Source organism: Protopterus annectens, chromosome 2.part0 (assembly GCF_019279795.1).
Source record: "Protopterus annectens isolate FY-2018-M chromosome 2.part0, PAN1.0, whole genome shotgun sequence".
Classification (NCBI taxonomy): domain Eukaryota; kingdom Metazoa; phylum Chordata; order Ceratodontiformes; family Protopteridae; genus Protopterus; species Protopterus annectens.
In genome coordinates, this window is record NC_056728.1 from 1,411,996,268 (window position 1) to 1,412,023,940 (window position 27,673).

Sequence of the window (27,673 nt, forward strand, 5' to 3'; positions counted from 1 at the left end):
CCTGGTTTTTTGGACACCCTCTGCCTCTAGAGCGGCGTCTGTTGTTGTTACCCCCTCTGCCTCTAGGGGTAAACTGACCACGTGAATCCGGCGTGACTCCTTGGGATTTGCGGAACCACATTTTGCCACCTTTCTGTCCTTTGGGGTAAGGTCTAGAAGGGTGGAAAACGGACTCCACGGCAGAAAGAGTCTTGCCGTCCTGCTCACACCTGGTCAAAGTTTCCTTCACTTGAGGGCCAAACAAAGCTGACCCATCAAAGGGAGAATTTGTGAAGGACGCCTTAAAGGGATCTGCAAAGTCACATAGCCGCATCCAGGCTTGGCGTCTAAGAGCCACACCTGTACCTGCGGCCCTACTGCTCCATCAGCAGCATATGATATTAGCCGCATGGAGGAGTTTGCAATGGAATTAAGGGTTCCTAGCTGCGAAGCAATTTTTTCCTGAGCCCCTGCAGCTGTAGGATCCTGTACAACATCACCTAGCTCCTTAAGGATATCCCTTTGGAGTCTGGTGAAGTGACATAGGTAATTCAGCATAGCAAAGGTCGCTGAAGAAAACATCCGCTTACCGTACCTATCCATGGTCTTAGAGTCCTTATTAGGAGGATGGACGGGTACGGAAGGATCTGCAAGTTCCTTCTTGGTGGCAGCAGCGGGGACACCCTTAGTGAGGAATTGCTTATCACACGGGGCAGTAATAAATTTTGAAGGCCTCCTAGGGACTGGCTCTACAGAGTCAGGAGCAGCCCACGCCTTTCGGGCAATAACCTGCATAAGGGGGTCGAAAGGCGGAGACACCCAGGAGGTGGAGGGCCGAGATCCAAACGCCTCTAGGTATACTGACTCATCCTCAGAGGGATTATTAGTGGGCCAGTTTCCCCTCTGTCTAAGGAGTTCTAGGATGTCTGAGAAGGAGACATCCTCAGAAGGGGATCTTGGGGATCCCTCTGACTCATCTAAGTCAGTATCTGAAGTGATAGACTCGGGAGTCTACATGTTTCCTCTTACAGGTCCTCTTCCTAGGAGGATCACCCAAACATCAGGAGAATCCTCGGAAGAGGGGATATTCCCAATGGGGAAACCTGAGGCGGAGGATCTCTGGGTCCTGTAGCAAGAGAAGTGGCAGAGATGTCAACAGGCACTATACAGGGAGGAGCTAAGGGAACAGACTGCTGGCCGTGGCCAGCACACTCTTCATCACCTCGAATGCTCCCTCCCAGGAAGGTCCGAGAGAACCCGTTCAAGAGCTAGGAACTCCAGGGACCACCGAAGGGAAGTCTCCGAGGCAGATGTCGGAGCAGAGCTCACCAAGGCCGAGGCTCCAAGGGAAGAGCGGGTTCGGACAAGGGTCCGATGCCACTCACCCCTCTGAGGAGACCATGGAAGCCCGGCCACCGAATCCCTCTAAGGAAGGTCTCAAGAGGAGATAAGAGTAGAGGCTGAAGGAACAGAAGGGGTATCTGTCCCTCAGCCGTAGCAGTAACCATTCGAAGACTCCAACTCCAAGCTCTGGGGTAGAGTTGAAGGAGGAACTGCAACGGGGTGTGGACCAATAGCCGTCTGTTGAGATGGGCTATGTAACATTTGGGCCAGTGCCTGTGACTTAAGTAATCTACTGACCACTCTCTAAATCATGGTCAGAAAGCCTGGATGACCTTGAAGATCGGCTCCGATGGCTCCGTTCGAGAGGAGAGGTGAAGCCGAGCCGAAAGTATCGGCTCCAAGGAAGGAGACCTAGACCTCTTCCTCGAAGGAGCCATCGGAACCGATGAAACTACTGAACCTGTCGGAGCCGACAACTTATCGGAGCCGACAGGTAGCTTCGATGCATCGGCTCCAGCCGGAGCCGATACAGCCACAAAAGTAACGGTGTCGGAGCCGACACCGATGCCTGAGCCACATGGTGGTCGGAACCGATCGGAGCCGACACCGAAGTGGTCGAACCAGAATCGGCACCGATAGCCATCGGTGCCGAAGGTTTAGTTAACCCAGAATCGGCTCCAGCCGGAGCCGATCTCGACTCTGAATGAGTCAGAGCCGAGGCCGCAGGCTTGGACACAGAAGCCTGGGCCTTGGAAGACTTAGAAGTCTTGGATGGAGCCGACTTAGCCGGAGAGCCCTCCGGCTTAAGAAGGCCCCTCAAAATCAGCTTATTTCTTCTTTCCTGCAGGACTCTCTGGCTGAAAGAATGACATATAGCACAGGAGTCCTGCAGGTGAAGAGGCCCCAGACAGTACAGGCAAGAAGTGTGACCGTCTGTCAGAGACATTTTCTGACAGCACGAGTCACACTTCTTAAAGCCTGAGACCCTTTCTTTAGACATGGTGTAAAAAACACACAGACACACCAGTCAAAGAAATTAAATTAAATATACCAAAAGGTATAATTAGTAAACACACACACACACCCTAACAGAGGTTGGTGAAAGTCTGACTAAAAAAGTAAGAAGAGAGAGAATTTTCTGTCAGAAAAGGTTTAAAACTGATATAAAACTAACAATTAAGGGTTTTTTTGTTAAAGGGGGCTAAAATAGCAAAGTAGTAAATCACTTACCAGGAGCTGGTAAAAGGAGGACCTCATCAGCGAAGCGGCAAACAAGATCTGGGTACTTACCGCCTTGCATCATGGGATATGGGGCTGCCTCGAGCTGGTAAAAGTGACTCTCGAGCTTAGCAAGTGCCGAGTCGGAGCCGAGGATCGGCTCTGAACCCATCAAGCAAGAATGAAGGCGAGATTGACAACTTAACATCTTTGCCTTTTGCCAGGAAGGCTATTCATATTCAATACTTCAAATGCAATATGGTTAAACTGATTTCCATTTTCTCGCAACTGCTTTTTTGACAGCCACCATAATTAAACTTAACAAGGCTTTATTATGCCTAGTTGATTCAGTTCCTGTATTCCAATTAAAAAATATAATACTTTTCTTAGTTACACTCATTTGCTCATCTAATTTCTGGACAGAATACTCTGTAGGGAATTTTTCAAGAATGCCAAATCATTACACTTCCAAAACATATGTTCCCCAACTACTGCTTTCCTCCCCATCATACCTCCAACATTTATCTACCAGAGGTAAAATTATTTGGAGTCTGTCAATTATGCAAATGGTTCCAAGCAAAAATCCTAAATCTTCTACACCTTGTTGCACATTTAGAGCCATACATAAGTCCTTCCACTGTTTCCTTGTAAATTACTTATCCAAGCTCTCTTCCCAGTCTTTTCCAACCTCTGACTGATCTCTGTAGTTATCATTCAGTATTTCATATGCCATACTACTCACAATTATCCCTTTTGTAACAGCAGCTTTTGTTCTAAATTCAATTAAAAAAACTCTACCAGAGCAGGTCTTTTACTTAGGATTCCCTTATCCCACTCTCTTTGCAGCCTACACTCAGATATCAACTCCTGATAGGAAATGCAGTCTGTAGCCTGGGAGTCCAAATGTCTTCTTGGCTTCTTCGCATTCTATTACCTTTCCCTGTGCAGTTATTTGCTCCTAATACCTTGATTCTTTTGCCAAGTTTTCTTCACTAAATTCCAGTCCCTTCTTTCCTATTCTCTGTACCCCTAATTGCAGTCATTCCTTCTGGCAAAATATTTTTTTTCTATTGTCATGTTGGCTTAGTTCTTAGAATACTTTAATTTATGAATATACTATTCTGTGTGGCAGGCTGTTCTCTTTAAGGAGCTACATAAAAAATCCCACTCTGTCCTTATTTCATGAATTTCCATATAATTCATTCATCATCATCCCTTTCTACTTTGAAAAATCTTTCTATTTCTGTTATGCGTATGAGCCTTAACTTAAGTCGGGGTCTGTTTCCCCCTGGGTCTAGTTGGAGATGGCCTTGAGGGGGCAGGAAAGGAGGCTGTACTTGCAAGAAATCTTTGACTGTCTGCATAGATTTAGCTTTTTCTTCCATCTTTAAGAACCTCTTCTGCTTTAGTGCCAAACAGATTGTCCTTGTTCAAAGGAGCATCTAGTAATTTTGATTTGACTTAGTCTGGCAAGGTCTGCTCCTTAAGCCAAGCATGCCTTCTCAGTACATAACCATTGACTGCTGCCCTGCAAGATGCTTCTAGGGCGTCAAAGCCACATTGCAAAGTATGCTTGCTGACTTGGCTTGCAGAATGCATAAGCTCTTGTAATTCTTTATTTTCTGCACAGTCTGTAAAGGTAGCTAATTTTTGCTTAAGTTGCATAATATGTTGCTGATACTTCAGCATGTGAAACTGGCAATTCAATGCCCTAATGGTGAGAGTTGCAGAGGTGTATACTTTTTACCCCATCTGTCTAAAGCTCTGGAATTCCTGTCCGAAGGGGTGGGATTCTTAGCTGTAGTTGCTTTGATACCTTTAGGCCCCTGGAGATTACCTCTGGGACGGTCAGCAGTAGGATTTTTGAAAAGGAATTTGAAAGAGTTGGGAATTCTGTACTACTAGTCTGGTTTCCTAGGAGCAGGGGGGTAGAGTTAGACTGGATTCCATAAAGACATCATCCACAACATCCAGAACTGGGGTTTTGCTAAAGGTCTACGTTGTGGCAAATCTAAAAATTCTCAGAGTCTCTTTTTGGACTGGAGGATAGTCTTGGCATTCCCAGTGGAAAAGTATGTAGAGTTTCACCAAAAGAAAAATCCTCTGGAGGAGAAGCAGAGGGAATGGATTCCTCTGCATCTGAATCCTCATAAGTAGATAAAGGCAGGTCTTAATTTTCAGATGCCTCAGTCAGACTCTGTCTGTTAAAACTGCTGGGGACAGGTCTCTTTTTCTTAGCAGGGGAAGGCTGGCTTTCTTCTGCCATTTTAAGCATTTGATGTTGCGGCAAAGCAGGTGCTTGAGTTTGGCTCACAGTTTCTTTAGGCGTAGCTCGTACTCTTGGCCTTAGAAACTTGGTAGTTTTAGACAGCACTGAAGACGTGGAAGAAGTCACCAGTTTGTGTCGAATATCGGTCGTGCAAAGAACTTCCTCAGAAGCTGGTGCCTGCACAGCAGCTCTAGACCCATCCAAGGTAGACATCTGCAGGTTCCGTAGTCAAAGAAGAGACTCGCAGCATACCAGACTCTGAATGGGTCTCTGCAGCGGCCTGCGAATCCATCGAAGTAGGAAACAGGGGCTGCCAAAACGCCCGAGTACAGGCGAACTGGCGACTAGCTTAACAGAAGTGTAGTTGGCAGTTTTGGACGTGTGCGGTCTGTCTTTATCCTTCTGTTTTTTCGGAGGATCGGTAGTTGGATGGCTTACCAAAGCCATTTCAGAATACAGAGATGGAGAGCGAAAATATTTAGCGACAATAAGGGCCCGATGACTAATAGTACGGGCATTGAACAAAGCACAAAACCGACAGCGAGGTACGTCGTGGTCTGGGCCTACAGGTGACGCAGTAAGAATGGAAATCTCAGTGTGATATTTGCTTTCCACAGACGAAACAATTGTTAACTTTTTCTGACATTGGTTAGAGCAAGAAAAAAAGGATCCCCAACGGGGTACTTAGCTTTAGATGACTTCAGGATGATTCAATTAAGAAACGAAAACTCAAGTAGCGGTCAACCGGCACTCGTATGCGAACTGCTTCTGCTTCAGGCTCCTCGGCAAGAAAGACTGATGTAATGGCGTCGGCTGGCTGTTTTTATACTCCTGACGTTAGTCCTGAAGCGACAGCAACAGACGCGGAAATACTAAGTTTCTGGTATTCAGGCTGACTGAGGGCTACCTGCAGGCAGATGATCTAAGTGGGATGACTGCAGCAGCAGTGAAACATGAAGAACATTGTGTATTCTTCTACACATGCACCCCCGTAAGTGTTGAGCCACATAATGCAAGCACCATCATTTAAGTTGTCCTGTGGAAGAGCACATGAGGATTCTCACCCCACTACACAGAATGTTAAGCTGACAGCTGTTGCTCCTCCCTACCTCCTTTATGACCGCTTCTAGCATCACAGCCTTCTAATTGAACCTGGGTTGCAAATACAAAGTGACAGTTTCATCCCTCTACCAACACAGCTGGCATGATGGTTCATTTCAAGTGCAATCCCATACCTTCATAAATAAACAAGCACTAAATGAGGCTGAGGCAGGAGACAAACTGCCAGCACCAACAAACCCCACTGGAAATGAAACGCGCAACTACATCTACATCATTCTTAATAATGTTGGTTTTATTACTTATTTTATCATGATTTTTACATACAATCTGAAATGTTTTTCAAGTTACTCTTACAATAATACTATTCTACAGGAACTTTTAAAGTGCATAATTGTCATAAAAAAAGTTATGAACCATCACTGTCATATGCAAAAATAAATAAGGTAAACTGTAACTAATTCAAACGCAAAACAAGACTGTACACATTAAGTGACCTTAAGAAGCTACACAAAAGCACTGAAAAAGAAAAAATTTAAACAAAACCCGCACCACATACTTAAGATCTGCAAATGTATTTTCTGCATCTTTACTTTGCAAAAAAATGGTGTGTCTGCATGCTTTTTAATGCACGCGAACACTCAATAGTTGTTTTAAGGAGTTAATGTAAAACCTTTAAAAGGTTTAAACTACAAAGCCAACAACTGTGAAGAATTATGTAACTGCCAGTCTGTTACATTAACATTAGGGGAAAAAAGTCTTACAATTACACTTTTGTGCTGCTTGCTGCTTGCATGCCAATTTATTTCAAGACAGAGAGAAGTCGACTTGGACTTCTGCGTTCAGGGGAGACTGTGTAGACTTTTTTTTTTAAACCTGCGCTTGTAAAAGAAAAATATTTTGCAACAGGAGTGTTCACATGTATAAAATGCAAGAGAACACTTTTGTTTGGGGCGGGGGGTCTTTACGTTTTAAAGCACACTCGGGGAGTGGTAAATCTCTCTCGGCTACAAGTACAAAAGTTAGCAACATGGAAGATGCTTTTACATTCAGAGATTTATACTTGTTATACTTTGGGTAATTGGTCCTTCCTTCAGAAAGAGAGGTGATCTTACCTCCACTGAAGGAATAAATCAAAAGTTACGGCAAATCACAGTACGTAGCTACATTTTTCTCTATGTTAATTGGGCAACCCCAGTTGACCTAAAATGACTCTTCATGGGCAAGTCTTGGAGCACTGCCTTGCTCAGAATCACAAAGTAGGCACACAGAAGCAGAGGAAACAAAACTGTGGATTACAGAAGTGGTTTGGTAATAGTTTAGTATTAGTCCTCTGCAATGTCATCTAATCACAGCTCAGCCTTTTCAGCAAATCATAAGAGAACACAATTTTTCACAAAAAGTTCAGGATTATTACACTATTAAATGCAATGTGAACTGCTGTAGTGGTTAAGAAAATATTTCTGTACATCAAATTTTGATTTTGAACCAGTTATCAATTATTAAGACATGTACTCAGAGAATTAGTATCGTTTCAAGTCCTCAATTAAAGCTACTCTACTTCAACAGAACAGTATAAAGTTGAGAAAGCCATTTTCTTGTATTCCCCAGGCTGTGCACAAAGCATGTGAATGTTACCACTACTATTTATGCGATTCCTCACATGCTGGGAATTTAAACCTACCTTTTACAGATATTGGTCAGCCAAGCTGTCTTAAGAAATTCTGCTGTAGCACAAACATAGTACGGCGGTCACAACATGCAGAACACTAGCAGGAAGGGCAATAGCACAAAATGTTCTTACAAAAGGCAAAACTAGCTTGTTTTAATGTGGAATTAGAAAGACTGAGCTGCAGGATTCTAGAGAGCAGATAAAAGGGACCACAAACACTGATGTAATTGCACTGCAGAGTTTGGGACACAACTTAAATGTTACTTTTAAATTTATCTAGATACTCCTTGCAGCTAGTTTATAAGGTAACAAATATAAGCTGCAATGTCAAACATGCTCAAACACATTAAAGTTATATGCTAGCCTTCACCTCCAAGGTCAAATAAAGTTAAAACATCTGTACAAATGTATTTAACATGTTTGGTTTACTGAATTACATACCTCCAGAAACCAATAAACACGTGTTCCAATTATTTAAGACCAGTGCAGATGTATTAGCGGACCAATAACCAGTATTTATGCCTCAATCTGACAGAAACATAGTCATAAAACAGACACATGCATTCAGACATCACCAACTTCTTATTTTTACAAACCTCTGCCAGGATCTCACAGATGAACACTACCCACCTTTCCTGAAACCACCTTCCCTGAAACCATCAAATCCAATACTCTTTCTTTCTATACCAGGGGGTCCACTGACACTAGGAAAGCTGGGGGTTCGGGGGTAAAGTAGAAGAGAGTGGGCAGGCAGTTTTATATTTTGCATCCCCCCCATTGGCTGGCATGGGCAATACGCCAGTCACACTGCCCATGAATATGTGTACCCTTCCTTAAACTCACTGTGTTGACCTACACAGCAATGCCTTCCTAGGAACGCTAGCACCCCCCCCCACATGCTACTTTCCTACATGCGTTATATGCTTGCTGACCAACCTGAATACAAAGCTTCTGCAGCAAGAAAAGTATTAACCACTCTTCTGAGAAGTGGTAAGCCAACGTTACCAATCACCACCACCCCTCCCAAGCCATTTCCTTGGTGCCTGGGACACAAAAACAGAGGTCACCTGGGGTACAAGTCAGTGCTTTATCCCTCTGCATCACAGTACTGTCTTGCGGGTTCACAACTTTTACAATAAACAGCATAAAGCCGGAGCTGAAGAGACCAAAGGCATTTAAGGTAGAGTTTTAAAATACTTTCCCCGATGGTAAAAGCACACAGACTTTCTAGCAACAGGGAACTGCAACAGGGAACTAGACTACAGACTTGGTTTCTAACATAAGCACAATACCATTTAGAAGCATTCAAAGTTTACATTTTACTACTGCTAACTAAAGTCATTCAGGGACGGCATGATCGACTGAATACAACAGCAGCTTATTAAGCTGATGGCCATAAAAAGAATTGTTAATAGTTGAGTGATTCAGGTAAAGTTGTTCACCTTTCCCAACATGTACAATTACTTACTATGTGGGTTCTAAATAATCCACTGCAGAGACAATCATAACTTGGCCTACATACCCAAATACATATTACTTGTACATAAGATTTAGGGCTTCCTTTTTAAGCAGCTTCAAATCAACTTTACAATGGCTTGCCTTCCCATCACAAACATGCAATTTAAAGGTTTTAATTACAGTTATTTTTAGTAACATTTAGGTTAGGATTATGGTACAAAGCATGATGGTTTTAAATGGTTTAAGCCTACCAGATATACTGGATATTAAGTGTTCACAATTAAACTGAGTCTATAGAAATTGCTTCCCAAAACCTAAATGGTGAAACAAAACAAGCAAAATTTTGACAATCAAAAGCCCAGTTACAGCATGAGCTCCAACAACCCTACCGCACAAACAGCACTTCAGTCTTGCTATGAATGATTCTAAAGCAGTTTTATCCAACAAGACTTTAGCTATAAAAGTGTGTCAGGATTTTTGCTGAAACTGAAGTCACACACCAGAGACAAATGATCTGAAGGGTAACTGAATGATGGTAATCTGTTAGGTCCAATTTGTTCCTCCGTAGGCAGGCTAAGGATGGAGTCCACATTAAGAGCATGCTGGGAATACCAGATGTAATCTAGAGTATGGCAGCATTCTCCAGATGGACGAATTTTCCAAGTTGTATAAGGAGGTTCAGATTGGTGGTCTTCACTCAAAAGCTTATAAGCACTATTCAGGTTAAGGCTTGAGGTGGCAAACTGTTTATAAACATCTTCTGATGGCTCTGCATTGAAATCTCCACAAACTATCAAAGGCACTCTTGAGCCTTTAGAGAGATCTTGAAGACTATGGAGAAGATCACAACCTTGAGCAGATCGAAATCTCTCCCATCCTACTCGGGCTTTCAAATGAGTGACAGCAACACACAACAGTCCTCCTGTTTTTAGGCACTTAAGTGTTTGAACAATGGCCACTTGATTTGTTTTTAACATCATAGCTGTTAGTCTAATATTAGCACTGTCTACAAGTTCAAATCGGTCTCTGCAAAAAAACAAAGCACAACCATCTGGTCCATTGTTTGCCTCAACATCTAGACACGGTGACCATGGCTTTGGAAGAAAGGTACACTTGTAACCAAGCTTGCTGAGTATTGGCTGGAACGTGTCAAAATAGTGGTCCACTTCTTGCAAACATAAAACATCTGGATGGTATGTGAGTATTTCTTCAAGGATAAGATATTTTCTCTCTTCCCAGTTTAAGGCTTCCCTTGGGCACTGAATAAAATTGTCTTTTCCTTCTCCAAGGGCTGTAAAAAATGAAAACAGAAAATCAGCTGGTGCTGCAAATCCAACTTGGCAATGAAATGTCAACATATCAAAGTACAGAAGTAAAGACAGTGTAAAGGGAAGCACTGTACAGAAAAAAATCTGATACAGTAAAAAAGATGCCTTAAATGTATTGCAAAAAGAAAATTAACAGAAGTGCTCTCATTTTTTAGGCTACACTTCAGCTGGAAAATGTGTACTTGTATGTAGGTGAGCACACCTTGTTCATTAGGCAACTGTTCAGCAATGACCTTGGCTAGGTGACTAGCTCACAGCAGTACCACAGCAAATAAAGAATGCATATACAATTGACACTGTGCAAATGGAACTAAACTTTTGCAAAATAACTGTACAGTGTAATAAATTAGATGCAAGTGTGGTGGCAGGGTTTAGAAACCAAAATTTTCAAAACTTCATAGACAAACTACCTACAATTTCATTTAAAAATGAAGACTGAATTGCTCTAAACAGGACACTGTACAATGGTGACCATGTATTCAAATTCTGTATTACCAGAGCCTGACGAAGGCATATCCCATCACATGCCCTGAAACTCAAGTAAGGGATAAGCTCCACAGGCTACCCTCTGGGAGTCCATGTCTGGCATACAGTCACACTGGACCTGTCTGCTTCTACAAAGTTAAAAAGTTCAAAAATGTTCTGTAGGTGGGCGGAGTGGGGGCACAAAAGTACAGTTGTATAAATAATCTTACCATAACAGTAGATGTTCTCATGATCAATGCTGCTGTAGACACCTTTATTCAATCACCACTTGTGACACAGGCAAATTTACATTTATGCAAAAAAAGAATTCAAACCAGATTAAGATCACATTTACAAATATTACACATTACATATTGTTATATCATATAATCAAAGCAATATTAAATGACTTGTTCAATTTCTCTCAAACTTCATTCTTCCTTCAAAAACATTCTTCTGCATGTATTGTTCCCACAATTTCCTTTTTTAATGCACTTCACTACCATTTTTTTAAACAAGAAACAATTCATTAAATGCTATTCATTTATAAATGAAAACAAGCCATATTGATATAATCTCAGCTGCAAGCATTTTAAATCACAAACCATATTAACAATCCTAGCTGCAAATATTATACATCACATAGTTTACTCAATCATTGTTGGTGAAACATTACATAGCTCATTCAAGTCTGGCCTTCTTTTAAACCCAATTCCTCCCTTATATGTATTGCTCCTACATTTCCCATTTTTCCCTACATAATTTGCTCCTACCCTCTTCTAAAGGTCCCATTTCCAATTGTTTTCTGTTACTATATTCACTACTTCTAATACAGTTGATATATAGAATTTGATTTCCATTTTCTAGCAATTGCTTTTTTGGCAGCCACCATAATTAGATGTCTAGACAATTCAGATTCTGCATCACAGCTCAGAAAAATAATTTCCCTAGTTACACAACTTGCTCACCCAGCATCTCTGACAAAGTAGTCTGCAGGGAATCTTGAAAGTCTGCCAACTCATTACACTCCCAGAAAGTATGTTCCCAATTACCTTTTTCTTCCCCATCACACCTCCATCTGCTGGATACCAGAGGAAAAATTCTCTGGAGGCTACTTGGGGTATAAAAATATTTATGCAAACACAAAAATCCTACATATTCTAGATTTTGTTGCATATTTGGGAGACATGCATATATCCCCCCATTGTTTCTTTGCAAATTGCTTATCCAGTTTCTTCCCAATCCTTTCTAACCTCCTCTGACGGATTCTTATAGTTGTCATGCAATATCTTATATGCTCTAATAATTCCTTTACGCTACAAAACTACCAGTGCTGTCTGACTCCCCTATTTCTCGTTGCCTTCTCTATCAACGACTGATATCAGAGTATAGGCAATCTCTAACCTGTAGTGCAAATACATTCTTGGCTTCTTCCCATCCTATTACATTTTCCTCTCTAGTTAATTGCTCTCAATACCTTGGTTCCTTTGCCAGTTTTCTCCAATAAATTCCAGCCCACACTTGCCTACTGTCTGAATCCCCAATTGTAATCATCTCTATTAGCAGGATCTCCTTTCATCATTCCAGCGTTGGCCTAGTTCTTAGAATACTTTCTGCTACTTTATGACTATTCTGTACGATTATGGTTATTCTCCTTAAAGATCAGAATCCAAAATCCCAGTCTCTCTCTGTTTTTTCAACCCCCCCCATTTCATTACCAATTTCCATTATGAATTATAAATTTTGGCTTGTGCTACGTATAGGAGGCTTTAATTGTGTAAATCTGAATTACCCCTTCAAATCGGGTAATCCTAATCCGCCTTGTTCTACTGGAAGAATAATCTTATCCCACTTGACTCTTGCAGTCCCCCCCCAGATAAACTCCCTCAGCTCTTTACTGTTATCCACAACTGCTCCTCTGGTTGATAAAAATATGCCCTACCTGTGCACAAGACTAAGGGACCAAGCATTTTAAACTGCTTGTATCTTACTACCCATAACAGAGCTTCAAGTTTCTCAGTTTTTGCACCATTTTATGTTTAGTCTCTACCCACATATCCTTAGCTGCCACAACAGAATTATTAATCCATACTCTTAAATACTTTATGCCCCCACAAGTATGAATACTGATGAACAAATTTGTGTGTGGATACTCAATTTACCACTAGTGCCTTTATTTTAGCTTCATTAATTTTGTATCCCAAAAAGATTTGAAACAGTCTCAAAAAACATTTCCACAACACTAACGTCCCAGTTTTATCAGGTATAAAATATCTGCAAATAGAGTCAGCTTTTCTTGACTACCATACACATTATATTTGAGTCCCTGATTTTCTTTGCCAATGGTTCTAAATATAATGCAAACAAATGGGAAAGAAGACACACGTAACTGGTTCCTCTGCTCAAGCAGAAATTGGAGAGGATCCCACCCATTTTAATTTTCACCTCCAATCTCTCACTATTCTCATCTACCTTATGTTAATCAGGCAATACAAATGCTTCCATTACCCTTGTCAAAGTCCCAGCTTACTCCGTCAAATGCTTTCTCTGCATCTCAAGACCCACCAACAGTGGTATTTTCCTACATTCTGCTTCCCTCTGGATCAATGTTCTGTTAATGCTGTCAAGTCTTTGCCTGCCCTCCACAAAATCACACTGATCAACATCCATCAATTTTGGCCTCACATTTGCCATTATTTTAGTCATTACAAACAGTTTATAATCCTGCTTCAGTACTGAAATGGCTCCATGTGAAGCTGGATCTGATGGAGCTTTACCCTCTTTAGGTATTACAGCTACCACCACTTTCTTCAAGGATGTTGGTACTCCTCTTAAAATACTGTTAAACAACCTTACAACCTTCTAGGCCTTTCAGTTTTCCCCCCTCTTAGCTTTCAAATTATCATCTATTACTGGGGACTTTCCTGAAGATTGGTTATACATCATTTTTATTTCATCTCCTCTTAACCAGTTAGTAACCTGAGCCTTGTCTACCTCTAGCCTTGGCATATTTAATTTGTCCATAAACATTTCCATTTGTATATTTTCTTGATTTTCTTATTTCTCTGCTTTATACATACTTGCACAGAATTTCTGAAATATTTCTAATACCACTACAGGATCTAATTACTTTCCTTGTTATTGGCTCCCTAAGCTTGGAGACTGCCCTTTCTACTTTCTGTTGCCCAAGTTGTTGTGCTAAGTTTTTGCACTCTAGAGTGATCAAAAAACTCACGCATATTACAGCGGTAATCCCCTACTTTCTGCTTAGCAAAATGCAGTTGCTCCTGTTCTTTTTATGTGAGATTCCCCCTATTCTGCAACATGTCAGTCCCTCTACATAAAAGCTTGGTTACTTAACTAAATCTCCCTTTCTTTTACTTCCACCCTATTTCTAAACTCCACTTTTCACTACCTAGCTATATTTCCAGAATAAATGTCTATCTTCTGTAATAGCTCCTGAATAATACCTCCCGAATAAACTCCACTACCACTTACTTAAATTCCTCGCTTTTCAACAAACAGGCGAGAAAGCACTAGTGTCTATTTTTTATTTCATTACCCTGTGTTTATATTTTAGTTATTATTGGTGCATGATCTGAAATGGTTATTGGGCATTTATCAAGACCTTCAACTAAATTCACATCTACCTGTGAAATGTAAATTCTGTTTAGCCTAGCCGTTTTTGGTTCTTGGGGAATAAATATGTAAATTCACACCAGACTCCTACTACTGAATTCACATCTTCAATGCCAAATATTTTCATGAATTTCTTCAAAAAAGTCTACCCTCTTGTTATACTGTCCCTTCTGCCCCCAGACATCTTCACTGCTACAAATCAAATTCCAGTCCCCACCTGTAAGTAATATTCCTTGATGAAAGCAGATTTTCTCTCCCAGAAGTTTAAGCTCCTTTATAGCAGTTTTAGGTGATATATAAATACATGCCAATGTAATCCTCATCCCTTGCCGGTAGCCCCTAGTACTATAAACCTACCATTAACTTTATTCTCTATCAATATTGGAGCTCCTCTTGCAATTAATACAAGTACTCTTTTCCTGTGTCAGATATTCCGCTGAATAACCATCCTGAAAACCTTTATCAAATTCACATGTTCAGTTATTTCCACGTGTTTCTTGTAGCATGGCTACTTGCATTATAGTTCACTACTCTTTTTTTTTGAATCTGTGAGACCACTGACATTTAAAGGCATTACAGACGGCATCATTGTACTAAAAAGTTACTTCCACCTTTTATTTGGAACAGCTTTTTTTGTTAAATGTGTAGTTCCAGCTTTTGTCTTGCATGCATACACTGTTTGGAAAGTTGAACTTGTACAGTTGTATGTCACATCTTACAAAACTTTTTTGATAGCCCTCAAAACACAAATACACATATCCAATACCTCCTCAAGCTCCTCCTTCTCCCGTAATGCCCTACTAATTCTCTAATCCCCTCCAGACAGAGTTTGCTGCCCTCTTAAAGGTTTAGATTTATACTAGTGGAAACCTAAGAGAATGTGACCACACTGGAGCTCAAACTAGGAACATATGGGTTTCCATATCCTCTCTATCGTTCTCAGCTGATTTAGGCTGGGGGATGGTGAGTGGGATGAGAGACATAATGAAACTGAACAACACAGATAATTTCTAATCTGATGTCCATTTCATTATGCCTCACTACTGGGTCAGAGTCCCCAGCTATGTAAACCCTGGATGGCCCTCAATGAAGGATATGTCCAAGCACCATGGAGCCAAAGGATGCCCCGATTCTAGAAATTGCTGCTGCACAAATTTCACAGATAGCAGTCGTTGCCAAGAAAGCAGACAAGGTAGACATAGACCTGGTGGAATGAGCTCCAACAGGACGGGGGAAGTTGCATGTCACACAAGGACTAGACAGTAGAAATACAAATCAGTAATTCACCTGGCTAAGGTAATTTTGGATACATCCTGACCTAATCTATTTGGTGAAAGAGATGAACAATTGCTCAGAATTTCTATGTGGTTTTGTTCTCTGTAGATAGAAACAACCGTCTACACACATCCAGTGAACACAGTACATATTCGCCCTTATTGCAATAATTTGGGAAGAATACAGGAAGTTATTGGTTCAGGGACCACTCGTGGACTTAAGATTGATCTGCGCAGTCTGTCCGCCAGAACGTTGGAGTCCCCAGGAATGTGTGTTGCAATGAGAAAGCATTTTGAAGAGATCTCCCATTCCCAAACTCATGGCCTCCCTGCACAACAGATATGATTGGGTTCCCTCTTGCTTGTTGATGTACCAAACAACCAACACGCTGTCAGCAAGAAATGCAACTGTTCCTGGATAGAGGCAGTCCTGAAAGGCTTGCAATGAAAGAATCACCGCCTTCCTCTCCAGGACATTTATGTGCAATTTGGTCTCAGTCGTATTCTTCCTTGTTGGCGTGGGGGGGGGCATTTTCAGGGAAGCATCCATAGTCACCGTGGCTATAAGTGAAGGGTCTGCCTAGATGAAAGTAGTCTAAGCATCCACCACTGTAGAGGACTATTGCCAAATCAGAATTAGTCTGAAGGTGGTTGACAATGGACGATACAGAACAGACCACTGGACCAGTAGGTTACACCGGAAAACTTGCATGAAGAATCTTGCTAAAGGTACCAGAAGAATGGCAGTTGACATGAACCATGGGGCTAGGAGGACCAGGCGAGCTGGCAGTTTTGGGGTATCTAGTAACAGTTACACCTGCCGTCTCAATGATCTTATTCTCTATGGCAGTAGGGCAACTATTTGTGCGGTTGTGTTCAACTGCATTCCTACAAACTCCGTCCTGTACAAGAGACATCTTTGGCTTCACCAATTCACTGCGATTTCAGGGCAATTGAAGAGTTGTAGCATAACCCGAATGGCTCGAAGTAGTCGATGCCTTGTAGGTGCTATAAGGAGACAAGTCATCTAGATATGGAAACACCTGGAATCCTTGCAGTCAGAGGTGGGCTTTAATCACTGCCATGCATTTGGTGAACACCGAGGGGAGGGGGGGGGACCAAAGGGCAGTGCTCTGAATTGTTAACGAATGGCTCCCAGATTAAAGCATACCTGTCTCCTGGAGTGCCTGTGTATTTTGATAGGATAGTACGTGTCCTGGAGATCTACAGAGCACATCCAATCTTCCTTGCATAGAAGCGGCAGAATGGACTGCACTGTAACCATGCGAAACTTCAACTCCTTTATAAAAGGAATTTAGATTGCTCAGAACAAAGATCATTTGAAGGTTCCATTCTTTTTTTGGCACCAAAAAGAAACACTAGCAAGTTCTGCATCCTTGTTGTTTAGTTGGGACCTTCTGGATGACTTTCTAGAGGTTATCTCCCTCTGACTGGGTGGCACATCGGGAAGATACATTCCTGAACTGGGAGGAGGAAAGGGACAAGGGACTACAGTAATTTCTAGAAATTATACTTGACACCCAGTTGTCATTTCTTGTTTGTCCAGGTGTAACAATAGTCTGCCCCAGATTGCCTCCAGAGTAGGACAGTTGGGCAGCACTTCAGGAGCAGTGATAGGGCCTGCCTGAGAAGGGTTCTCTGAAGCATTGGTTTTGTGGATCCCCTCTCCCTCTGGGGTGAAGCCAACCATTAAATCCTCTCCCTCAAGAACAGGATTAATCCTGCGAATCCAGAAGAGACCCCAAGACTTACAGAACCACATCTGTCCCCAATAGACTTTCGCCAAGAACCAGAGTGGGAAGAAAACTTGATCCCTATGGTAGATAGGGTCTTACCTTCTTGTTCGCTGTGGGTAAGAGTCTCTCTTACTGATGGGTCAAACAAAGTGGAACCGTTAAAGGGAGCATTAATGAACAATGCCTTAAAGGAGTTTGCCATCCCGCACAGCCTCCTGGGTGGTCTCAAGTTTTTGGCCCCTCTGAGATGCTGCTTTAGCAGTGGATGAGAGGAGGGGAGGGGGGGGGGTCTGTGTTGCAATGAGCTGAAATGGCAGAGGCATGGATTTTTATGGAAGAAAAAAAAACAGGCCCTTGTGAAGCATCTCAGTTAAGTATTGTAAAATCTGAGGTAAATTGGGCGCTGCTGTGCTCATCCCTTGAGATGGAGTCCAGGCACAGAATCTTTTCCATTAGTCAGCATAAGATTTTCTAGTACTAGGTCTTCTTGCCTCCAAAATGACATCCATCACAGGTTTCCTAAGGATGAATTTAAATGATTAGCCAAGCTGCAAGATTCAATGTTTGGAGCTGAGGGTGCAGAACTTGGTTCTCCTGCTGAGACAGTAAGGAAGGTGTCCGAGGCAGGTGCCATGGAGAGATTTGTGACTCACTGCACAGGAGTGGGTACCAGTGTTGGCAAGGCTAGTCTGGAGCAATCAAAATCATTTTTGGTTTGTCCCGTTTGAACTTTTTGTAGAACTTTGGAGAGCAGAGGCAGAGGGGGAAAGGCATAGACTAATGGGTTTTTCCAGATGAAGGACAGAGCATCCACTTTCCAGGCTTTTTTCTGAGGAGTTCTTGTGCAAAATTTGTCCAACTGGTAGTTCTGGGGTGAGGCAAAAAGATACATGTCTGGGCTCCCCCATTTGCGTGTCAACATGTTGAAAAAAAGAAGTTATGTACTCACCATAACGTTCCATCTGACTAGGTAAATGCAACTTGTGGGTTACGGATCTGAGCCGGTAGCATACCAAGCAAAAAGATCTGAGCTCCAAGCTCCTCCCCTTATCCATACTACACTGCAACCTCCTTCCAATCCTCAGATCACGTTTGCCACCTGCACATAATAACAAAACAAACAACCCGAGATACCTGACTCAAGGACAAAGTAAAGCTCATAAGTCTGAACCTCAGCTAAATAACCATGAAGGTCAGGGGGAAGGAGGGAGGGATGGTTGCTGACAAATGAAGTTTACCTACTCAAATGGAACGTTATGGCGAGTACATAACTTCTTTATCTGAAGTAGTTAACTTCATTTGATCAGCAATCTGTGGGACAGAGTCCCCAGCGGAATCTTGGGAGGCCCTTAAGGAAGGATAGTCCAGAGCACTGCAGAGCCAAAGGCAGCCCTTCCTCTAGACACCAAATCCAATTTATAATGAGAGATGAAGGTGCGAGGACGCCCAGGTAGCTGCTGAACAAAATGTCATCCAGGGAAACTCTAGACCAGAATGCAGCAGATGTTGCCATAGAACGTGTAGAATGAGCATGAACCCCCATTGGTTCTTGTAAGTCAGACTCTCTGTATGCTTTAAGATACAACTCTAAATCCACCAGGCGAGAGTCACCTTAGAAATTGGTTTCCCTAGAAAAGGCTTAGCAAAGGAGACATAAAGTTGATCAGATTTACGAAAGACAGCCGTCCTGCGCAAATAAAAATGTAACCGTCTGTGAACATCCAGCAAATTAAGTTTATATTCTCCTTTGTTCTGGAAATTAGGAAAAAAAAAGACAGGCAAATTAATGGACTGATTAATGTTAGTCTCAGAAGCAACTTTAGGGAGAAAGGAAGGATTAGTCCCGAGAGATACCCTATCCTTATGAAACAAAAGGTATGGAGGTTTGATACGGAGAGCATGAAGCTCCGACACTCTCCTGAATGAAGTAATTGCTACCAAAAAGGCCATCTTCCATGACAAAAAATTCAGATCAATGGAAGCTGCGGGTACAAAGGGAGGGGCAACTAATGCCTGAAGAACTAAGGTCTGATCCCACGGCGGGGATGAATTTCTAACAGGGGGTCTAAAAAGAAAAGTGCCAAATTCTGGCAGCAGCGAGGGAACCAAAGTTGTCCCAAATATGAAAATGGGAAATGGCAGCCAGCTGGACCTTCACAGTAGATGAGCTGGCCCTTTGCTGAAAAATATGAGACAAGAATTCCAGTACTGCTGAAATAGGAGTAGTGAAAGGGTCCAAGTTCTTTTGTGAAGCCCAAATTGAAAAATGTTTCCCATTTGCTACTATAAATCTTCCTGGTAGAGGGTTTATGTGCCGCCACCAGGATAGACTTGACTCGGGAAGAGATACTGGGAGTCCTGGCAACTAGGGGAACTGGATCAGCCAAGCTTGAGACTGTCTAGGTTCGGAGAAGCCATTCCCGAGGGGTGAGAAATCAGATCTGGAATGGGATCCAAGATCCAGAGTGGAGCTATGAGATGAGACCGCAGGCAGGGGAACCAGACTTGACGAGGCCAGAATGGGGCTATGAGGATAATCTTGCTCCCCAACCGGCGAGCTTTCTGCAGAAATTTTGTGGAAGTGGAGGATACGCATAAAGAAGACCGGGCGGCCAAGCATGGACTACAGCATCTCTGGCGGCTTCTCCCAAAGAAGGAATTAAGAGTGAAAAACTCGCTGCACTTCACGTTGGAAGGCGATGCAAAGAGATCGCAGCAAGGCTGACCCCATTTGGGGATGATCTGTTCCTCTACACAAGGATTCAGAGACCACTCGTAAGGAGATAGGATAGTTCTGCTCAATTTGTCCACCAGTTTGTTGGACCGACCCGGAATGTGCGTTGCTAAGAGGAAGCAGTTGGTGAAGATCACCCATTCCCAAATTCTCATGGCTTCTCGGCAAAGGGGGTAAGACCTGGTTCCCCCCTGTTTGCTGATATACCAGACCACTGACATATTGTCCGACTGGATATCAATAGTCCCCGGAGGAAGAGAGGCATGAAGGGCCTGCAATGCCAAAACAACCGCCCTCATCTCCAGGACATTTATATGCAGTACGGTCTCGGTCTGAGTACATGTGCCTTGGACAGTCCTGCCCGCACAATGCCCCCCCCACCCTAGGCGGGAGGCATCAGTGGTCACTGTGGCCTGGGGTGGTGACATAACAGAAGGTAGTCCTTCCTGAAGGGCTCGGGACTGAAGCCACCACATGTGGGAGTTCCTGCAAACCCTGCTGAGGGGAATCGGGAAGTCTAGAGGGTGGTGTAGAATAGACCACTGGACTTGCAACATCCACTGTAGAACCCTCATGTGCAGATGAGCGTAAGGAATCAGATTGATCGCTACCGCCATGGACCCAAAGCTCTCAGGACTAATTCTGCTGGGGGAGCAGGGGACTGAAAGAGGGCTAGCACATGCAGAGTCATGCTACGAAGTCTGACGTTAAGAAGGCCCTGGCCTTGAGGGAATCTATCCTGGCCCCTATGAAGTCTAACACTTGAACAGGCTGGAGGAAAGACTTCTTGACATTTATTGTTATCCCCAACCGGGGTGACATCCGGAGGAAGAAATCCCTGGCTAGAGAAAATATATGCCTGGTAGGGGTGGTGAGGAGCCAGTCTAGGTACGGGAAGACCTGTATGCCCTGGAGCCTCAGGTGGGCCGCTACAACTGCCATGACCTTGGTGAACACCCTGGGGGTTGTGATGAGACAGAAGGGTAGGACCCTGAACTGGTAATGACTGGCCCCTAGCCCATAGCGGAGAAACCTCCTGGACCGTCTTTCCATATGGTAGTATGCATCCCTGAGGTCTATGGAGCACATCCAGTCCTCCTCCTGCAAGAGGGGCAGGATGGACTGAATTGTGACCATCCGGAATTTCTCCTTGGCAATGAAAAGGTTCATTGTTGACAGGTCGAGAATCAGCCTCAAGTCCCCCATCTTTTTTGGCACCAGAAAGAACCTGGAGTAGATGCCGGATCCGGACTGGTCTGGGGGCACATGCTGGATGGCTCTTTAACAGGTTTTTTATTTCCAAAGCCGTGGCCTCCCTTTGAGTGGGTGAGACATCTGGGAGGAGCCTTGAGTAAGGGGGCTTGTTTATGAAGGGGACTGAATAGCCTCTGGATATTATCTGAAGCACCCAGCGATCTGTTGTGATGGACTCCCATTGAGCCAGGTGCCACAAAAAACACCTCCTGACTGCCTCCAGAGAGGAGCAGTCGGGCAATCCCTCAGGGCTGCTGCGTGGGTTGGTCAGAAAAGGGTTCTAGTGACCCGAAGTTCTTCTGTCACCCTCTGCCTCTGGGCTGGTGTCCACCTTGTCCCCCTCTGCCTATGGGGGAGAAGGAGTCCTGAGCGTTCCGGGCCTGCTGAGATTTCTGGAACCACATCTTCTTCTGCCCTCGCTGGTTCCTAGAGAAGGACCTTTGAGAGGTAGAGAAACGTATTCTGACAGCTGACAGTTTTCCTGTCTTTCTTACTCTGGAGCAGCGTCTTGCGGACGGTCTTCCCGAAGAGGGTCAACCTGTCAAAGGGTGCATTCGCGAAGGATGCCTTAAAGGGTTCTGAGAAATTGCAAAGTTGAAGCCAGGCATGAAGGCTTAAGGCGATACTGGACCCGCTAGCTCTAGCGGCTCCCTCCGTGGCATGAGAAAGTAGCCGCATAAGTATTAGACATTTACTTGAGTGGCTATACGAGCCAAGAAAGTCAGTTTATCCTCGGCAGACATGGACTCTGGGGGAGACTCAGCATACTCTTTGACTAGGTCCTGCTGCAGTCCGATTACATGGGCCAAGTAATTCAGTGCCCTTATAAAGTAGCTGAAGCAAAAGTCCGCTTTACAATGCGGTCCACTGCCCAGACTCCTTGTCAGGGGGATGGACCGAAGAACATTCCCGGTAGAGTTCCTTGTTGGTGGCCACAGAGTTCCTTTTTGGTGGCCACCGCCACCACCATGGCATCAACCGGGGAACCCTTGCTCCATGAAGCTCTGTCTGCAGGGGGACTAAGAACCTTATCGGGCCTTCTAGGTATCGGCTCTACAGTGTCTGGCTCCTTCCACGCCCTGGTGGTAATCAGGTCAACCAGGGGGTTGGCTGGGGGGGGGGGCACCCAAGAGGTAGATGGGACTGTGTCGAACGCCTCCAGGAATACAGACTCGTCTGAGGAAGGTTTTGGGCAGACCCCCCCCCCTTGGCAGAGTATTTCCATAATATCTTCAAAGTAGACGTCGGGGGGTGATTTGGGGGAAACCTCCCCTTCCTCCAAATCGGTATCCTCGGTGAGGGACTCAGGTGAGTCCAAGTGCCTCCTTTTGCACAGGTGTTTGTGAGGGACCTCCTTGGGGGGGGGGGCTGCCCGAGGGGGGCTCCCCAACGGAATCATGTTCCTCCAGAGGAACTGGCTGGGGCATCAACGACACAGGCTGTGCCTGGGGGGACTGGATGATGGAGGACAAACTGAGCTGCGAAGGAGCAGGGCAGACCCTGAGGAAAGAGTGAGGGGTCTCGATCCTCCAGAGAGAACCCTCTCCACCATGTCGAACGCCAAAGGGGAACTGGCCTCTCTAAGACAGGTGGCTGGGGCCCTCAGATCCGACGAGGGGATCGGTGCTGGAGCCGAAGCGGTCGGACCTGAGAGGATGGTGTGCTCCGACCGCAAAGGAGCCGAAGACACACTCATTCCCCCCAAATCAGACACTCAGCTCTCGGCTCCGAGAGCTCGGATCCGAAAGCGGATCAGATAAGCTCAAGTGCATGGCCGGCGTCGAGGTAGTAATAACCATTGGTGCCGACCCCCTGGCTCCGGGGCTCCTCGGATCCGAAGACTTCGAAATCCGGTGGTGGATCAGAGAAGGAGCTACTGGGGCAAACAGCGGAGCTGAACTGCCCCCCTGGAGGGGGGGGGGGCAGCAACACTCCCATCTGCAGCGGAGTTTGCAAGAATCGACACATCATCTGGTCCATATCTGCCTCTGAAATGCTGCGAGTAGACCTGGAGGAAGCCGCCGAAGCCAGCCGGGCTGATGCAACGATGACCTTGAGGCTGGTTGGGTCTGGTTGGGTCTCCTCCCCCGGCTCTGGGGAGAAACGTGGCGAATTGAGCCATGGGGAGGAAGGCTTGGACACTCAATGGAGAAGAGACCACCTTAGCAGGAGGGGCCGAGGGGTCCAATTCGGCCTGCTGCTTGCGGCTTCTCTCTCTCTCTCTCTCCCTTCACTCTTTTATCCTTCTTGGCTTCTCGTTCTCCCTGAGACAAGGTGGGAGGGGGAGTCCCAGACAGGGGAAGAGGGCCGGTTGGCTGGGCAGCTGCGGCTGACTGTACAGAGAGGGAAGGAAAAGAAGCAAATTCCGCGGGTAGAAGACCCGCCAGAATCAGCTTGTTCCAACTATCCCTTAAGGCTCGAGGGTTAAAGGCCGCACAAATCTGGCAGCCCGAAGAAAGGTGTGGAACCCCCAAGCAAATCACGCACTGGGTGTGACCATCCGCTGGCGACAGCTTATGGTCACACTCAGAGCATTTGGAAAAAGTCACTTTATGACTTTCAGCCATACCAGAGACACACACAGAGCCACACATGCACTGGAAAGAGGGAAATATAGGGACCTACAAAGGGGTGAGTAACTACCAAAGGTAAAAGGGAAATAAAGGCTAGGGAGAAAGAACATCCGAAGAAAGGTATTAAAAAACACGCACACAAAAAAAAGTAGACTAAGAGAAGTTTGAAGTAAAATATTGCTACACTTGCTTGGAGCTCTAAGAATCCCATGCTTGGCAAAGCCGCGGCAAACTAGATCAGAGGACTGGAAGGATGTTGCAGTGTAGTATGGGTAAGGGGGAGGAGCTTGGAGCTCAGATCTTTTTGCTTGGTATGCTGCCGGCTTGGATCAGTGTCGGATCTGTAACCCACAGGTTGCTGATCAAATGAAGTTAACTACTTCAGATTCCGTGGTTCCAGTTTCCATTCATGTGGGTCCATGAGATTTCTGCTTAGTTCGTCTGCCAGAAGATTCAGCTTTCCTGGTAGGAATTGAGCTTGTAGTTGTACTTGGTAGCTCAAGGCCGTGTTCCACAATGCCACGGCTAGTCTGCAGAGGGGGTAGGAATGTGTACCCCCATGCTTGTTTATGTACCACATAACCATGGTGTTGTCCGTCTTTGCCATTATTTGTCCTGGATGAAGGTAGTCCTTGAAGGCTGTCAATGCATTCTATACAGCTAGCATTTCTTTCCGATTGACATGAAGGTGCATTTGATTTGGACTCCATTTGCCTTGAATGCACTTCCCTGCCAGATGAGCCCCCCATGCATAGTCTGATGCGTCTGTAGTTAGGGTTTGGGTGGCAGGGGATGGTGTGAATAGCAGTCCCTTGTTTTGGTGGCAGGCCTCTCACCACCACAGGAATTCTAGGCACAGGCAAGGTATGATAGGAATCATTGTTTCCAGGCTGTGACCATGGTGACTCCATATATATATATTTTTTTTTTTTTTTAAGTACCACTGATGTTTCCTCATATGCATTCTTGCATATGGAATTAGAAGCATGCAGGAGGTCATGAAACCCAAGGCTTGCAGTATTTGTCTTGCAGATAGCAGGGTTTTTCTGGTTTTTGTGGCCTCCTGTTTGAAGTAAGTCACCAAATGAATTTGCTTTTCTGGCGTAAAGAAAGCCATCTGGGCAGTTGTATTCAAGCTTGCACCCAGGAATGTAATTTTTTGAGAGTGTACCAGTTGCGATTTCTTTTTGTTTATGGTGTACCCTAGACAAGTTAGAACCCAAATGCCAGATGTTTTAGAAGAATGGCCTGGTTTTCTGCCTGAATTAGACAATCCTCCAGGTTGGATATATTTGAATATTTCTTTGCCTACAAAACGCAATTACTGGAGCCAGGCACTTTGTGAATACCCTGGGTGCAGAAGACAAGCCAAAGGGTAGTGCAGAGAAATGATAATGCAAGTAGCCTGCTTTGAAGCGTAGGTATCTTCTGCAAGATCCCCTGATTGGGATATGCAGGTAAGCCTCTTAAATCTAGAGCTGCCAACCAGGCATCCTTGCCTAGCATAGGAAGTAACTGGTGAAGAGTCAATATCTTGAATTTTGGAATATCCAAAAAGGTGTTTAGAGTAGACAGGTCCAGAATTGGACGCCATGATTTGTCTTTTCTGGGTACCAGGAAAAGTCGAATAGTAACCTTGTCCCTTTTCCTCTTCTGGTACTTGCTGAATAGCCCCCATGTTTAGGAGGGAAAGTACTTGTTTCTAAGCCTCTGCCCACTGATTTGGTGGTCAGGTCTGGCCACCCGTTTGGAGTTGGCAACATGTGGAAATAAAATCTGTATCCCTGGGACACTATATTTAAAACCCATTTGTCCTGGGTTATAAGTTGCCAGTTTTTTTCATGAAGAGCCAGTTTCCCCCCCAAAGGGGCAGCTAAGAGGCAAGTGCTTGGTAATTTTAAAGGAAAGTCATTGAGACGGTTTACCATAGGGTGATGTCTTGTTATTTCCAAAATTTGGAAGTGGAAGCACCCCATTGCTTAGTTCTGAAAATCCCTTGGGACTGAAACCTGGTGTTTTTGGCTTGAGTGGCTCTGGAAGGAGCTGGAAAGGACCAGTTCTTAGTAGGTCACAGCCTACTAAAACTTGGAGGTTGTACCTGTAAGAAATCTTTCACAGTTTGCATAGATTTAGCTTGATCTTCCATCTTTTTTAGAACTTCTCCAGCCTTACTGCCAAACAGACGGTCCTGCTGCAAAGGAGCATCTAACAGTTTTGCTTTAACATGATCAGGCAGAGATTACTCCTTAAGCAAAGCATGCCTTCTAAGCACAGACCCAGTAACAGCAGCCCTGCAAGAGGCCTCCAAAGAATCAAAACCACATTGCAAAGTATGTTTTCCAACTTGAACAGCTGAATGCAATAAATCCTGTAAATCCTTACTTTTCACACAGTCGGAAATCAACATCATTTTCTGTTTAAGCAGTCCCATGATATGCTGTTGATATTTTAGCATATGGAATTGACAGTTTAAAGCCTCGAGTGCCAAGGTTGCAGAAGTATAAACCTTTTTACCCCATCTATCCAGCGGCTGGAAGTCTATGAGAAGGGGTAGGACTTTTTGCAGTAGAAGCCTTAATGCCCTTGGGCCCCTGAGAAATGTTTTCTGGGTCTGCAACAGGAATTTTGAAAAGGAATTTGTGGGACTCGGGAACCCTGTAGTATGTCTGGTTTACTAGGGGCTGGAGGCAGGGAATCAGGGGCCATACTGGACTCTGAAAACACAATCAACAATGTCTAATACAGGGGGTATTAGCCAAAGGCCTATGCTAAGGAAGAAGGAAATCCCCAAGACTCTTTTTGGATTCAGAAAAATCCTGACTTTCCCAGTGGAAATGCTCCCTTAAGGTATGTAAAGTTTCCCCAAAAGAAAACTCCTCAGGGGGAGAAGCAGAGGGAATGGAATCCTCTGCATCAGAGTCCTCATAAGTAGGTATGGACAAATCCAGGTCATTAGAAGAGTCAGAAGAAACAGTCCTGTTCAGAAGATTCATAGTCAAGTTCAGCCCTAGGCCTCTTAGAAGGGGGGGGGGTGACTACCCCTGATTAGAATAATTAAATCTTCAGCCATTTTGATCATTTATGTTTTAGGCATAGGGGCCTGAACATGTGGCCTGGGCATCAGAATTTTAGACTTAGACCGAGATTTAGGCCTTAGTATTGAAGGTGGAGTTGGTTTAATATGCAAGTCTGTAGGCCTGAATACACCCTCAGAAGCCGGTGCCTGCACAGCGGCTCCAGACCAATCCAAGGTAGAGACATCCACGAGTTCCATAGGTGAAGCATCTCACGGCATACCGGACTCTGAATGGGTCTCAGTAGAGGCCTGTGAATCAGAAGTAGCGGGTATCAGGGGCTGCGAAAGCATCTCACAGAGTACCGGCGAACTGCCGACTGGCTTAGAAGCATCGTCGGCAGTTTTGGACCTCAACAGCCTGTCTTTCTTTTCGTTTTTTCGGTATTCCAGTAGTCAGATGGCTAATAGACGTCATTTCTGGATAATTAAAGCGAGAGATGAAATATTTAGAAGCAAAAATGTACAGACGACGGATAGTGTGCCAATTAAAATAAAGCACAAAACTGACGGCAAGGTACGTCGTGGTCAGGGCCTAGGCAAGGAATACAGTACAAATGAAAATCCTTGAGGTATC

General features: G+C 44.3%; 1 protein-coding gene across 2 annotated transcripts in view; it reads right to left on the bottom strand.

The window, feature by feature from the left end:
* Window positions 1-6,143: 6,143 nt before the first annotated feature.
* Window positions 6,144-27,673, bottom strand: part of NOCT (nocturnin) — a 608,362-nt gene continuing 586,832 nt past the window's right edge. For both annotated transcript variants that reach the window (XM_044061646.1, XM_044061645.1), the window contains exon 3: window positions 6,144-10,290. In XM_044061646.1, the coding sequence (XP_043917581.1) occupies window positions 9,455-10,290 (836 nt within the window). In that variant the 3' untranslated portion in view covers window positions 6,144-9,454. The remainder of the gene's footprint in view (window positions 10,291-27,673) is intronic.